The sequence below is a fragment of the Macrobrachium rosenbergii genome, chromosome 46 (assembly GCF_040412425.1).
Source record: "Macrobrachium rosenbergii isolate ZJJX-2024 chromosome 46, ASM4041242v1, whole genome shotgun sequence".
Classification (NCBI taxonomy): Eukaryota; Metazoa; Arthropoda; class Malacostraca; order Decapoda; family Palaemonidae; genus Macrobrachium; species Macrobrachium rosenbergii.
Genome location: NC_089786.1, coordinates 10,625,356 through 10,642,500, shown reverse-complemented (window position 1 = coordinate 10,642,500; position 17,145 = coordinate 10,625,356). Strand labels below are relative to the sequence as shown.

The window sequence follows — 17,145 nt, the reverse complement described above, 5'->3', positions numbered from 1 at the left end:
AATAAAGCTAGTAAATTTAATAAGAAGGAAGTGAGAATAGCACAGCAGGAAACCAGAAAAATGCAGGCACTGATGCCTAATAATATGATGTGATTTATGAAAGGAAAAATCAGATTGTGTGAAGTGCAGTTACAGGACAGAGGAGGTGATCATGTGAAAAAAAAATGATGGCATATTAAGGTTTTATGAGCATCATGGGCAAATAATTTAGAAGAGAGTTTGTTCTGCAGGAAAGTAAAGGCGTAAGAAAGGCTAATGAGTTATACATCTTAAGACGCAGAGATGTCAGTGAAGAGATGATGTCTAAAGAGAAAGCATTCCTGTGTCAATGGAGAATAGGAGACAGACTTGTATGAATGGTGCAAGAGGTGAGGAGGTTGTCGTAAGTTTGAGAATACCTCTTGAAGTGACAGCTCAGGAGACAATGAGGACAATTAAGAGGTTGAAAGAAATGGAAAGTCAGGGGGGGGAACTGATGAGACTACATGTGAGGTGCTGTTTCTTACGAAATAGTTTATAAGAGAAATTTCAGGGAAAATATGAAAATTTCACGTTGCCTACGTCTGGCCAGAAAAGCCTTAGACAGAAGAGATGGAGCGAGATGTGAGCAGTGAGCGTGCAAAAGATCTGGAAGAGAAGAAGAAATTCTACGTAACCAAAGTTAGCAATACAGTAACCAAAGGGATTGTTGAGCCAGTTCTGTATGGAAGTGAAGTGCAGATGTTGAATATAAAATAGAAAGATAATCAGGTTGACATTGTTGAAATAACTGTTTACCTAGACTATGTGGAGTAAGAGAGAAATGTGGCAATACAAAGAAATGATAAAAAGGATAGTGTAGGTGAAAAGGCATTTCAGAATGTTTTGAGATGGTCTGGTTATGCTGAGGGAATGGGGAATGGTGGATGATAAAAAAACCTAGTAAAAGAAGTGTATAACTGGGAATTGCTTTCAGGAAGGAGGAGAGGGAGACCTAGCAAGTGTCGTGCCTACAAAGTGGAAGAAGCATCAGAACGAAAGCGCGTGTGCAAGATTGAGAGAATGGTGCAGTCTGTGTAAGGGTGTTTGACGCAGTGCTGATGTACTTTCTGATCAGATGTATGACGTGGCGAATCTTGGGGCGAAGTTTTCCGCTCCGGATGTTCATCTTTTAATCGGCAGTTAAATGATGAATCTGAGAGTAGCCTATGTCTTGTGTTTTCTATGGGCCCAAACCTTATTGGTGACATCGAATAATATATACTATATATATATATATATATATATATATATATATATATATATATATATATATATATATATATATATATATATATATGTGCCAATAAATAATCTTGCCAAGTACAAGCTTTGTATGTATCATCATGTGTGTGTAGGATGAGAATCAATATTACAATAAAAAACATAATAAATCTTCCAAAAATATCGAAACTTAAAATATAAATACAAACTAAAAGGGTGAGATAAAAAAGATAAAAATAGAAAATAAAATTAAATGAAAGTACTAAGACCAAGTAAAATAGCTAATTTTTTTATCTGAAATTAAAGCTAGTTGAAACAGACGAGTTGTTGTTAACCATCTTTTTAATAGTCAGCGAGAATTAAAGTCCAGATTTAACGAAAATTTGATGGTCTTGTGTTAAACTGTGTTCTCTAATGGCCAGGGTGGTTTGAGTTCTAAAGTTTTTATTTTGGAACACAGAGGTCTTTCTATTAGAACTGTTTCCCCTTTCCAAACCACCCTTTTCTGCCATTGAACACAGTTTAACACAAGACCATCCTTTCACTGAAGATTTTCAGGACTGTACTGGTCTTTTGTTCAAATAGACTGGACCTTTTAATTTCAGAGTCGCTGACTATTAAAAAGATGGCAGGAATTGAACAACAACTCGTCTGGTATTCAACTAGCCGTGTAATTTCATAGTAGGTACTCAATTAGGTCGTTAAATATTTTACTTTGTGAGTGGTAGTTTGTTTACATTTCACTTTAATTTTATTTTCATATTTTTATGTTTGTGTTTTTAATTTTTCGTTATTTTACGTCTCACCCTTTTGTATTTACTTGTTCATTTTATATATTTCGTTAGTATTTTTGCTGAAGATTTATTATGACAATTCATTTTATTGTAATTTTATTGATTCTCATCCTGATCGGTTTTTTCAGCCTGATGATGAGGTTTTATCTCTTGTACAATAAAGAATGTTCTTCCTGGTCTTGCAATATTATTTATCATTCAAATTTCAAAGCCCAATTACTGAGACTATATATATATATATATATATATATATATATATATATATATATATATATATATATATATATATATATATATATATATATATGTGTATGTGTGTTATATATATATATATATGTGTGTGTGTGTATAGAAAAGTATCACGATAAACAAATAACTAATATCACTTATATTCGGATAAAGATATAGTAATAGAGAACTAAGACCAAGTAAGCACTTTTTTTTTATCTATAAGGCTTTTAACAGCGATAACCCTTAGAAGAACTGGAGATAACTTTGACTGGTAACCTTGCCATGATAAGTTTTATTTTAATTTGAAAGCTCTGAGTACGAAATGGATCCTGAAGATTATCTCAGGACTGATAGCTCTAACGTAGACTCAAGTGGCAGGCTTACTTCGTGAACCCCAGTAGGCCTAATACAGTACATCGTTACTAAGTAGATTCCTTTGTTTCTTATCGTGAGAATGAAAATTAAGGCATAAAGCCAAGTCACACAAATATCTCTCTGATATCTGTTAGCTACCGTCTCCCTTGGCATCTCGCTGCTATTTTTCATCAAATAACCAGTATATTGATGGCAGAATTCAAATTATGTCTACCTTGTGACTCAGAAAAGGAATTTTGGGTATTTTATGTATCATTATAGGGGGAAATTCTCCTCTGCGCATCGGTATAGACGGAACAAATTTTGTTTTGTTCACCAGAATAAAAATATATTGATCATTATGTGCACCAGTACATAGAAAAATATAACGGGTATTTTGAGAACCATTACGGAAAAAATATTGCCTCTGTTGTATATAAATATTTTTGCACCAGTATTGAAAACTGTTAGCTGTTTTGAACATTAATACTTCAAAACATTGGGTATTTTGGGCACCAATATATCAAAATATCTATTTTAAGCATCATTATATGAAAATACTGTCTATTGTGCACAACGTATAGCAACTATATGGTAAAAAAAATACGCCGGAGCTCATGTCATATCAGCTTAAAGTTTCGTTGAAAATATTACTCATTTTTATATTCCCGATTTAACTGTGCTTTCACAGCTAAAAACGGAAGTTACAAAATAAAAAGTCAAATATAGTTTTATTTCCAAAATAAGCCAGACAAGAAATAACAGTAAGATTGATTTGATATTTAATGACCTCTAGATCTGGAGCTCAAAAGGAAGCTGTCTATGTAAGACGAAAAGTCATGGCGTTTTTGTTTTTTCTCTCCCATTTTGACACTTGCACACAAATGGGCAATAAGTGTCGATAATCAGGATTGCGGAGAAGAGGCATGTTGTGGACCGTCACGTTATTCACCAACCGGCAAAGGAACCGGTTTGAATTTTTGCGAGAATAAAGTTGGGGTGTCTGCCAATAAATCACAAGTACTTGGTTCTTAATGGCACTGTTTACTGGTGGTTTCACATCTGTAGAGAACGGATCACTGAAAACCCTATGGCAGTGTTAAGAAAGGCTTGAATGTTTATGGAGAATATATGCAAATGATTAATAACATTGTATATCTGATTTGGTGAACGTAATGATAATTATGCACGCTTTATTTAAGTATGCCTAAACACACACACACACATATATATTATATATATATATATATATATATATATATATATATATATATATATATATATATATATGTGTATGTATGTATGTGTGTGTGTGTGTGTGTGTGTCTGTATAAAACGCTGGACCGTTTCCCCAAGCAAGGAGAACTCCAGATATATGGTGCGTTTATTAATTCTGCCTATTCATGGTTGCTCAGGAAACTTCCACGTGATTAGCCACTTCATTACAAGTCGACCGAAGACTCATCAGCACCGCACCGAACTCCCGTCCCCATGGGGAGTTAGTGTCGTCAGCACACTTCGCGGGGTGCACTGTAGGCATTACTAAAGGTTGTTTGCAGGGTCCCTTCGGCCTCCAGCTGCAACCCCTCTCACTCCTTTTACTGTCCGTAGTGCAGTTGCGAGGTTTTCCTCATATTACACCTTTCAAACCTACCTGCTCTCAATTTCCTTTGCAGCGCTGAATGACTTCATAGGTCTAAATTTTATATTCCATTCCTTTTCCCAACCTCCAATTCTTCTGACGCCACATAAGCCACATTAATAGTTCATTTGAACAGGTTTAAACATTTTCCTCTATACACATTCAGTATTTTACTTCTAATACGGAGACTTGGGTCAAGGGTCAGTGGTCCTTTCGTACATTCCTAGCTTAGCTTCCATGGGTGCGAATCTACCTCATCTTTTGTACACACCCTCCTTATTCCTTGCTTCTCCTGTTCTTTAACTGAGCAATACTCTCGTGTGCTATTGACATTCATTGTCTCTTCCGCCAAAATATTTACACAAACCAACCAGTCCCAGCCTTCCATTTCTCTTTCTTCCTTATTTCCATTCACTTTCTTAACCTTGTTCTTGCTCTCATCTAACTTGTGTGTTTGTGGTGATTATTGTCTTTTCTTTTACTGACAGCCACCGTTTGTTAGGGAAAACGACGTATAGTACATACATACACGTACATACATACACACACACACACATATATATATTATATAATATATATATATATATATATATATATATATATATATATATATATATATATATATATATATATACTGTATACATACATATACAGTATACTTACTGAATTCCTGCCAGTAAATCATTCTTTATGCGTAAGAATGCTTACCTCGAATTATTGGATAACATTGCTAAGGCGATACTTGTTTTATCCTAATAGCGCTGGAATACTTGTTCCCCTTTTCAACCTTTGAAATTCAGTTTCCAGTAGGCCAGCTGTGTACACCACAGCAGTCGAGCTTCTATGCGTGTGTTTTGTATTAATTATACGTATGCGCATAAATATGTTCCTTTACATAGGGGTTAAAACAAAGATGTGTGAATCAGTTTGAGAAGTTTGAAAGTAAAGGGAAACGCTGTGTGTTGCATATGTTGACTAGAAAAAGTTTGATACAATTGACAGGAACAAATGTGGAGGGTGTTGAGGATTTTCAGTACAGAAGCTTTATTGAAAAGTGGTCATGATGGACGAAAGGGTTTTTAGTAAATGCAAACTGGCCGGTGACAGATTTAGTAAATGTTATGTGTTAGACTTATAAAGTCCAGGTCAGATGGTGTGGAAGGAGTAGTTGAAACTAAAGGTCTTAATATTCAGGCAAAGCGAAGTTATGTCAGTAGGAGTCTATCCGCAGTGCTGATAAGCAGTCTGTGTAATATGTCTATAGAGCGGTTGATGTCGTGGAAGTTCTCTGCACAATTCAGAAATTAGAATATGTATTGTCGGTGATTATTGTCTTATATTTTTTCTCTGGAGCCACCATTGTTGGGGAGATTTCATATATATATATATATATATATATATATATATATATATATATATATATATATATATATATATATATATATATACATATATATATGTGTGTAATTATAAGTGAAATGGCGAAATCATAACTTGATTTACTAGTGGCCTCTTCCCCGGTTCTCCCGTGACTGCATGTGTACGAACTGGACCCAGCGCACATTATTTGAACATCTTGTATGATGATAACAGTGAGAAAAGCGTGATAATACTCACCCCGAGGCTCGACATTCACTTCCAGGGCATTCCCGATGATTGGCAGGGCACCAGGACCAGGAATCTTCTCTATCATTGCCACCTAATAAATGGACATAATACTAAGGAGTTATTAATACCACTTATAGTATCCAGTGGTTCTCAACCATGGGGAAATTTCAGAGTTGTGGAGTGGGGGGGGGGATTGTGACCACGGATTGGCAGGCTCAAACTGGCTGTAGGACCACACAAACCGCAGTGTGCATTGGCCCGCAGTGCCCCGCACTACTGAGAGGTTACTCTGGGCTTCCTCTCCGCTGGCTTGCGTGTTTGTGTTAGTGTTTTGTTGCATATTATTTGGAATTCACCTTTTGAGGCAATTTTGGAAAGGGGGGGAAGTGACATTCTGACATGGTGAAAGGGTGCATGGGCCAAAAAAGGTTGAGAACCACTGACTTATACGAATACTAATTATAACAATAATACAAACAATAATTCAGCGTTAATATTTATTCATAAAAAATCAAATCCAATAAAAAATTTACAAGAGCATGAGAAGCAAAGATTTTTGAATATAAGATATAAGCACACGCACTGACGAACTGAGATTCAGTCTCTCTCTCTCTCTCTCTCTCTCTCTCTCTCTCTCTCTCTCTCTCTCTCTCTCTCTCTCTGAACTTAGATGTCCCCGTTCTGAATTTGCACTGTAGCAAATGGTACCAGTTGTCCTCTCCCATGTGCACACGCTTTGGTTGTTATATATCGCGGACCGCCAGATTGTTACTATTATTATTGTTGTTGTAGGATTATAGGTTATTAAGATTCGACGTTGTTAATTTGTGTATCAAGATTAGAGTAAAAAGGTCGTTCCCGGAAACCAAGTTAAACAACGATGGCCGGAGAGTTCGTTGATGCACAAATTTAGGTTCAACCTGATAATGATACAATAACAACAATAATACTGAAACTTGTAGGAAGTCTTGGGAGTCTTGTGCAAGTGTCAATGATCTCTATGAAGCCCTAGAGATCAACAGAGCGAGTAAATGATAACACTTACAAAAGCACTCGACGGAGAGCGTACCCTTGCCAAGGGTACTTAGTAAAGGGTGGGTGCTGCTTTGGCTTGTTATCTACGCGTCACCTACTCTGAGGTGCTAGTACTAGACCTTGGTACTAAACATGGCGGAATCTCCTTGGGACGCCTTGTTCAATACTAGCCCCTCGACGATCAAAGTATTATATAGACCCATTTCTATATTGTGTGGTCGACAGATTATATAAATAAACGATACTTTCGTGCGGCCGTTTACTTACATTTACCATACGGAGCTTAGTACTAGCACCTCTGAGTAAGTGACGCGTAGATAACAAGCCAAAGTAGCACCAAAAGGGTGTCTTTTTTGGCGTATGTTAGCAGGTTATCTCAAGAACGGAGGAACAGATTGTGATGAAGTTTGTCAGGTGTATATATTCACCAAGTATCTATTGGTGATAGATTTCTAAAAGAAGTCTGTCCAATAGTTGTTTTGAATATCAAGGTAATAAATCTTAAGCTCAGAGCCCAGTACTCTCAACACTTATTGAACTCGGAAAGGTCACCTTGTAAATGTAATCAGTCAGGTTTTTTCTAGATCTTCTCTATGTTTGTTTAACACAAACATAGACAGTTGAATGCGATAACGTCATATTTTTGGTGCAATAACGTCGACAATATAACAGCAGTAGTAACCTATTAGAGATTTCAACCAAATCTAAACCTTATTTATGGTGTGTATATACATGTGTTACATATACATATATATATGTGTGTGTGCAATATATATGTATATATATATATATATATATATATATATATATATATATATATATATATATATATATAATGTATATATATATATACACACACACACACATATACACACACACAGACAATAGAGAGGGCGATAGAGAGAGTGATTTTCAAATACATCGCATTATTAGATCTCAGGTCACGTGTTTTAGAGTTTTTCTTGTAATTGTACATAGAATTTCTTTTACTTGGATTTGTTCATTCCATTGTCATTTGAACGGGAGTGGGTCTCAGTGAGGTTGAGAGTCACTACTGCGTCATTTGACTGTGCGTTGTTCGTGTTAGTAATTATGAATTCTGCATGTTCTGCATGATTCATTCCGCCACTAAATTATTTTGCATTGTTAAATCTAACTCTTGTATCAGAAGTTTGGGTTTATGGTCTCAGTCCCAGTGCACTGTAGGCATTACGTATGGTCCTTTGCAGCGTCCCTTCGGCCCCTAGCTGCAACCCCTTTCATTCCTTCTCCTGCACCCCCATTCATATTCTCTTTTTTCCATCTTACTTTCCTCAACCCTCTCTTAACAGTTGTCTAATAGTGCAACTGCGAGGTTTTCCTCCCGTTACACCTTTCAAACCTTTTTGCTGTCAATTTCCCTTTCAGGGCTGAATGACCTCATAGGTCCAGGTGCTTGGCCTCTGGTCTTAACTCTACATTCTGTTCTATTCTATCTCATTAGCCCTTACCTTTTGCATTCTCTTGATGAACCAAGTAGTGACCAAGCCCAGGATGACGGTTACCATCAAGTAGGGCCAGGCGTATGGGACCCAAGTCAAGAAGACGTTTTCTCGCAGCCAAGCCATTTTTGCATCTGGAAATCAGTCAGGTTTTGGTATTAGTCATACGTTGGAAAGTGCCCCAGTGCCCATGGGGTATAGACTATACAAATGTGCGTGAGTATACAAACAAACGGACGCGCCCACACATCATTTATATTTATATATTACACACACACACACACACACATATATTTATATATATATATATATATATATATATATATATATATATATATATATATATATATTATATGTATGTATACATATATATATATATATATATATATATATATATATATATATATATATATATATATATATATATATATATTGTGTGTGTACGTATGTATGTATGTATTAAGCCACATATAACTCAATGATATCGAATCCACTTCACACTGGCAATAACATACCCTTTATGCGTAAGTCTTTTCCAAGATGAAGTGATTCATTATTCATGGATTATTTGTGTATTAAAATGTGAAAATATTAAATATTAAATTTTCGAGTAAAATGAGGACTCTCATACATCGCCAAACGGGAGCTAATGAGGCCAAAAACCACTAGGGAATTTGGTCAATGCCACCTCCTTAACATTGGCCACACCTTCATGTTTTTGTATATATACCATTGTAACTTTCCACCTGTCCATATTCTACCAGTGAACAGGGCACAGAAACAAGTGCCCGAAATATATGGTTTCAACGTTTAAATAGTGTTTTATGGGCCTTCTTATTTTCGTGAATTGGTATATGTTTGTGTTCGCGCGCGCGCATACACTTCATACAACTGCTTCCTAGACATGTAAAGGACAAAGAAACATGTTAATTTCCACCTTCCGAGTTGAACCTTATTATCAGATTCAGATTTTAAAGAGTTGAAATCATTCACAATACAAATTTCGTTATTATTTTTATTTTTTATTGGAAATAAGCACACATCCCATCATATTAAAAGGAGAAAACTAGTTAAAATAGCAGGTAAAGTGAACGCTCAACAAAAACATAAACCATTTGCACATTTTTCCTGCAATGACAGCCCGTTCACGGTGCACTGAAGGACATGCGTAGTATCCCATAAATTATCATAATATATGCTTGGGATCAGTGCCTTTTTGAGTTTACTTCCATTCCCGTTTTCTTTCTTCAGTCATGGTGTCTAACTTCACTATTAAATCTCGGTGCAAGTGCGGTGTTTTCTCCCAGTTTCACATTTAGTCCCCTTGTATTTCATTTCATTTCTTTACTGGGTCTCTTTTTTTCTTGCTTTCTAACCTCTCCAACACCCTCTTTTCACTGATTTAGGCGCTGTATGGCTGAAAGTAGTGCCCCAGTGCTTAGCTTTCTAGCCTAGATTTCATGATTCGATTGATTCATCAGTCACTGTCAGGTGGGAATGACGGTGATATTATCATCTCTGACTGTGTCTTCAATGAAATATATGCACGTGCATATAGGCCTAGTATGGTGCAAGCTATCAGATAGTGTTTTAGAGCATTGGGAGTCACAGTGACCGGAGATGAATCTTGGAGGCTTAGGTTTAAATGTAAGCTTTCCCACAATAGAGTTTGAAAACGACACACTTGACACAAAATCATTGGCTGGCAAGCAAGATAGATCATTTCTTAAAGAAATGACATAGAAAGATAAGGCGCACTTGATGTATATATCATCGCAACGTCATTTTGCGTCACGTTTACGAAATAAAGCGTAAGTGGTAACTCGTTTTGATGGGTAGGAGGAAGTAAAACATTATGTGGCAACTTGCAGCCCTATCACGTTACATGGACACGCGTCTATTTAGTTTTGGATGTTTAAACATATCAGTAATTATTTGATCGTTCCTTTCAATTGCACCCAGCTCCCTTTTAAGCTGATTCGTGTCAAGTGTTTAATTAATGTCTTAAACGCTGAATATTACAAAATAATCACCGCTAACTGTATGAAATTCACATTCGTGAAAGAAAAAAATGTTTCGACTGAAATGAGTGCTAATGACGATGTAATATTCCTTCATTTTCACTTCGTACAGCAATTAAAGATAATAAAACAACATGAACCATTTAGCTAATGACGCAATATATGTATAAAGGAACCCTTGTCTATCGTAGTATAAAAAAATTAGGGAAACAAATGTATGTTTATCACAAAATGTCGTAGTGAGAAATGAAATAAGTTTTAACCCTGAAAATAATGATATCTAGGGATCCATCGTATTTCATATTCGATGGAGGAGAAGTCATACTTACCGTAAAATATGTAGTAGACACGCGAAAGTGGACTCGCAATGGTTAATGACTTAGCACAGAAGTTATGATCTTCATCGGAGGGCCTCTGGCCGTATACTGATAGTTGCCTTTCTGGTCGCGCTGGTGCATGATAAACTCCAATTTAGCATCGGGTACGAGAGGTTGCGTTCATAGGTTGTGCAGCCAACGGAGTGTCATAGTAAAACCTCTTGAACACGCTTTGCCAAAGGAGCGTTCATGTGGCATCCATCGAGTACAAAGAGGCATTCTTAAGCTTGTCAACTGACGGTGTGTGCTGACACTGGCTTGGCAAATAAAACACCGTTAAAAACATCTGTTAAAGGTGCGTTCGTTTTGAACGCTGCGAATGGATTACCAAGTACCTTGAAGAGATAGCTACAGGCTGCTGATGAAATATTTTATTTTATCACGTGTTCTCCTCTTTTACTGGCTGATAAGATTGCAGTGGAAGATGATGTACGACAGATATGAGCCCGGTGGACAGGAAATTATATATGGTATATATATATATATATATATATATATATATATATATATATATATATATATATATATATATATATATATACAGTATATATATGTATATTTGTGTGTGTGTGTATCATGGGGCGAGGTTGTACGAAAGTGAAAGACCCCAAGAAAAAGAATTAGAATAAATATCCAGTAAAAAAAATTAATTATTCATACTGCAGGTTGCAAAGGGGACAATTCTTTAATTACTACAAAGGGACACAGAGAAGGCAAGGCGCAGCATTACAAAGGTAGCAAATGGAGAATACTTTCAAGGATATGACAACATGGAATGATAAAGACTTGCGAGAGAAAGAGAGAGATTTTGCAAGTCACATTGCCACAGCCATGAACTGCAGTGACCTAAATGACGACATAACTTACAGACACCCTGATGATTATTGGAACTGCTTCCCTCTGGAATCCTTGGGCATAGCGCTTTAGCGTCGACCTTGATCTTTTGTTTGAATCTTACCAAGGAAGGAGAATTTCTCCGTATCTTTTCGGACCTCAAGACTTTCATTGGAAAATGTACACAGAAATTATTAATGGATCATTAAGAGGTCGGAGTTGTCGTTACAGTACAGACATGCATACATATATATTTTTCTGACATTGAGAGACCACTCTCATGACGTTACCTGCCTCTTACAGCTACACAAAAGGTTCATCATCAGCATAATCTCATGTGACCTTGATACCAAGGCCCCTCTTTGCCAGTACCTCTTTCACACCATCTGTTCAGCCTTTTCCAGGTCTTCCTTTATTTCACCCCTCTAACAGTTCTGACTTATGCACTCCTCTTACCAACCTATCATCATCTGTTCTTTCCACGCGAATGAGCCATCTCAAAATATTGTCATCTATCCTTCTGCCTACACTAACCTTTTTGCTGCTCATTTATGCGTCATTTCATACCCGCTCAGCACTTTTTTGGCTGCATACTCTGCACTAAAATTTCACCTTTACAGCTTCAATTTTTTTTTTATTTGCATTCAGCATCCGTACATCACTTCCATAAAGGAGAGCTGGCTTAACAATCCCTTCATACTTTCTCACCTCAGCTTCCATAGACAACTGAAGGCTCTCTGCAATCTTTTCCACAACCCCCCTAACTATTGCACCCTTAGCTAGGTTAGAGAAGGTAAGTTTAGGATGCATTTCTTTATTTTACTCTGACTTTCGGAGCTCTAGGCCAGGTTAGAGAAAGTAAGGTTAGGATATATTCCAGTAATTGGTCTTGTGACATCTTCGTTCGCAGTAATGTTTTGTGATTGATACTAATTAAGGGCACACACCATGTATATTTCTGTTGGTGATCTTGTGGTTTATGTAGCTTAGATATTTCTGTTGGTGAAAGTAACTTATTTTCGGTTCCCCTAAAACCCGTGGTGTCCCCCATTATTGTTAATAAACGTTGGAGAAACACCAAAGAGGGGTGGTTGCACCAACATTACTGATCAGTAATACCTAAAGCACAGATAACGATGAGGTTTATGTGATTGTCTGTGAATTACAATATTATGATATTTTACCAATATATGTTTGATGCAGTTATCAAAGGGTCAATTGGATGGGCCTGGGCTAAATAACTGCAAGTCCTGAATATTTATGGTGTGAATGCAGGTACTGAATAACTCAGAAGGCTAGGCATTCATCATATGCAATACTTAACTTTAAGGACGTCGGACGTAATTGAAATTAAACTATTTTTTGGTTAAAACTCAGAATTGTACTTTCGATATGGGAAAGTAGTTGTTTTCTGGGCAGATAAAAATGTTTGTTTATGTATAGTATAGTATGTTACCAATGAATAGGTTTCTCTAGGTATTAATTTGTTTGTTGGTACTTATGCATTTGGGTGACGCCAGAAATTTCAGTATTACCAGTTTTTAGTAGCGGAAGAGTGGCGTTTTTTGGCGTGAATCGTAAACATAGCCAGGACCCGACTAACACGAGGAGAGCTTGGAATCGGGAGAATGTCGTTCACGATATATCAGTTATGTTTCCATGAAGAGTGGAATAGCTTGTAATTAAAAGAGATATATGTTATTGTGAATTGCCACTTTCTGGTTTCAGATGTACACGGGTACATAGAAAGCAAGCAAATTATGAAACGTTTCCCTCGGTAATGTCTTTCTCAGAATCATTTAACTGGCAGATGGATGAGGATACATTTTAAACGGACTACAGAGATGCGGCTAATGTGACTGTTTTATACTGTTTGACTACAGTGACGCGGCTAATCCCATACGCAAATAGCTTATATAAAATCCAATGGCTATCCATATATTTTAATGCCCATTACTCTATGTATAACACCAAAGAACCGCCGGAGACATCCTTCTTTGGTGCATGACATACTCTTCTGATACTCAGATTGCACTGTTTTGGTTTAAGTTTTGCCAGCAGTGATCTGCTCTCCACTGCTTTGCAGTCAGTCAGTGCTTTTTCTGCATATGGTGAGAAGTTCATATAAGGATGCAGAATGGAGATGCTTTGGTCCAAGCTCAAGTACAGTACGTAACAAACATCCTTAGGGTCGGGACTTGCCGTCGTTCAACCCAGGGCCACCGTCTGACCCCTGGCTATATCAGTTCAGTCCTGCAGTTCGGGTCTCGCCCTTCTCAAATATTGCTGTCATTTTTAAAGTGCGTTCACATTACTATTTTCATTTAGCTTATCGCGTCGATATTAATGCCACGTGTTATCGGTTATCAAAGATAATTTCACTATATCCAAATGTAAATAACGTCCACTTAACTATAATGCATTATTGGGTGCTGGAGGCAGGGGATACATTATCAAGGACTTCCAGTTATCTAATCTTTATGTTGCATGTGATGAAATGATTACAAACAGTTGCTTTTTGAGCTTATATTTTCCTTGTTTGTCCCAAGTCAGTCTTTTTTTATTGTTTTATATAATTATATATATATATATATATATTATATATATATTATATATATATAGATATATATATATATATATTTACTTATTTATTTCATAATTTGCTTGTTAGTCTGGAGACACTATATTCGCTGATTTTCCATGTTAGCTTAGAAACGTCTTTTTTTTTTTTTTTAGATTTTCTTCCCTGCTAGCATTTAACAATGTTTTATAAGAACTGGTATAGCTGTTGACGTCTGAATGATGATGTGTCAAATTTTTATAACTAAATTTATTTATAAAATTTTAATCTTCTGCTAGACTCCAGGGAAGGAGCAGGTTCTGTGTGTTAGATGAATACCATATATGCTAACTTTGATAGGAAGTGGAACATTGCTGCAATGATCAGCACTCACTGTGGTTCAGTGAAACAGCAAGTGGTTCTCTGCTTAAGTTGCTAGTGAAATTGGTCAAAATCGCAATCATGGAGACATTTACTTAAAACGTACCAGAAATTTATTACCATTGCTAAATATATTGACAAGGCAAGTCCTATTATCACATACTGGAATGTTTTAAGACTTGCCAGCCTGCATGAAGAGACCAAGGTACTGAAACAGGAGAGGGTTAGTATTCATATTACTTGCAAGGCAGAAGTGAGCGGTGCAGGGCCCAAAGAAAGTCTCTAATGAGCATCTGTGCAAAGATGTAAAGTGGTTGATGCTATGGAAGTTTCCTGCGCATTGGGTTCATGCTTGACTATTGACATGTTTCTCCTGATGCTATGCCCTTTAAAGAGTAATGACTTGATGGGGAAAAAGTATGTATAAATGTACGTATATAGCCTTCAATCTTTCAAAATGTGTAAACAATGTTTAATTTAAAAATAATGCAGCAGGTGAAAATCGGTAGCATTGCGGAAAAATACCGGTACACATATGAAAGTAAATCACACTGGTTAGTTAACTTGGAAATGCTGTTCATTCAAGGATGAAAAATGATAAAAAAAAATAGAACACCAAAAAACTAGGGGGCAAGGTTATCAAACAGAAGGCAAAATCATTTCACATAAACATTTTTAGATATTCCAGCAAGTTTTATGATAGTTCGATTACAAGAAAACCACACGGAAAGCTAGTAACAGCAACACGTGATGTTATGTTTCAGGCCCTATATACTTAACTATGTAGTAAGTGTCTAGTAAGTTCAAGGTATATGTCCCCATAATCACGATTTTGACAGATGTTACTGGAAATTATGGCAATGACCCGTTTGTTGTTTTGAAATTAAGCTTGAGGTTTTATATCTTCTCAGATGATCAGCTTAAGCTCTGAAAGTTGATTTGTATGAAATGATCACTTAATGCTTACTGATATTATGGGCGATGTGGAATTTTTTGTGCATAAATTATAAGAAAGGTTCAACTAAAAATCTTTTAAAATTAAACGTACACCAAAGCTGGTAAGCAGAGATTTGTAGTCGTGAATAACCGCCGCAGTTATCAATCAGGGTTGCAAATATTGGCTAGTGATAGAAGATTACCTCAGGGACAGTTTCTAATGGTCAAAATCCCAAGTTTTGTCCGAATGAAGTGAACAAGGAAGTCTCGCTGATTCATTTTTATACAACGAAATATAACATTTAAATCTCTATTTAACACGTATCTGATGTAAAATTAAAAGTAAATTATAGGTATCTTTCACGGTAAGTACTTTTTATTTCATAAACAAAATGGAGGTTACAGTGCATGTATTTCATAAAAGGTAATTCAAAGTCTAAGACAGCACCCGAACAGTGCCATTTCATGCTAAAAAATAATTTATCCGAAAGTGTTCAGCTGGATTTACTTCCATTCCTGCATCTCAGATATATAGCAGACGGTACATTTCGTCAATCGTAAACGTTGAAGATCAAAATATTATATAATAAATTCTTTTTACAATTAAATTGCAGCAAATTTTCATTACATTTAATATAAATGTAAGCCTAAGTTTAGGATGTGGACGGAACAGAATTCCCATTTTCTTCTCCGAACTCTGTGGCCGAGTTACCTCGTTTGCAGATTCACTTACCTGTTAACCTTCACCGCCTTAGGGTCTGACTTGCGTCTTTCTGTGCTGCCCTATTCGAAAAATTTTAAGATCTCTTGAAAGTGAAATTGCACTGGTAAGTTCAGGAACGTATATTTTTTAGCCAGATTATGGAGACAAGGGAACGAGTTGGGAAAAAGGAAAGCTAAAGATTTTCAATGTTGCGCGTTTAAGAATGGAAAGTTTGGTCAAGCCGGTTGGGGAATGGTCGGCTACTGGAAATATGACCGAGTATATATTTCTAGGTTGTGACTGGTGTGAATTCTTTGGAGGCCTACGAAAAAGACAGAAATATGTAGTATTTGGGCTTAGATGTATTTAGCGAATTTGATTGTAGATTACACATTCGTCAAGGTATCAAGACCGTCACAGATGTCAACCGCGTGACCTTCTTTGCCAAATAGCGATTACTTTTGGTCATTTTATTATTGATGCCCCTGATTATGACTAGGTACAGTTGCCTTAGGAGTAGTTAGAGGCCCATCAGCTGAGAATGGTGTTAGTGTAGTTATTGCGCTTGAATGAGCCGAGAGATTGTTTAATTGGGTACTTAGAAAAAGTTACTTTTCATGGAAAAATTGGCGAACAGGAAATAGACCCGGCAAGTTACTTTTAGGGTGATTAGAGCACACTGATATTGTTTTTTTTATTAGAGCTAGGCCTATTGTTAAGGAGCAGTTGACGGGTACCATTGGTTTACAAACAACCCATGACCTGCTTGGAGTACAAGTCCATATACCAAGAATTGCATACTTGTTGGCCTTAACCAAGCTTAATCCATGTGAGGGTGCAGTTCCTACCTACCTACCTGTGACCAGTTCCATGTAACCCCCCACTCCATTTCCACCCCCACCCCAGTATTTATTTTTATTCTCAGTGAATCCAAAAATGGCCATGC

General features: G+C 36.5%; 1 protein-coding gene across 5 annotated transcripts in view; it reads right to left on the bottom strand.

The window, feature by feature from the left end:
• Window positions 1-11,111, bottom strand: part of LOC136830205 (cytochrome P450 4c3-like) — a 30,894-nt gene extending 19,783 nt beyond the window's left edge. For 3 of the 5 annotated variants that reach the window (XM_067089500.1, XM_067089496.1, XM_067089498.1), the window contains exons 1-3: window positions 10,738-10,870; window positions 8,397-8,521; window positions 5,881-5,962 (exon numbers count right to left, since the gene is read on the bottom strand). In XM_067089500.1, coding sequence (XP_066945601.1) covers window positions 5,881-5,962; window positions 8,397-8,513 — 199 coding nt within the window. In that variant the 5' untranslated portion in view covers window positions 8,514-8,521; window positions 10,738-10,870. Of the gene's footprint in view, window positions 1-5,880; window positions 5,963-8,396; window positions 8,522-10,737 lie in introns of all 5 variants that reach the window. The other 2 variants (XM_067089497.1, XM_067089501.1) reach the window with 2 other exon arrangements.
• Between the last annotated feature and the right edge of the window lie 6,034 nt (window positions 11,112-17,145).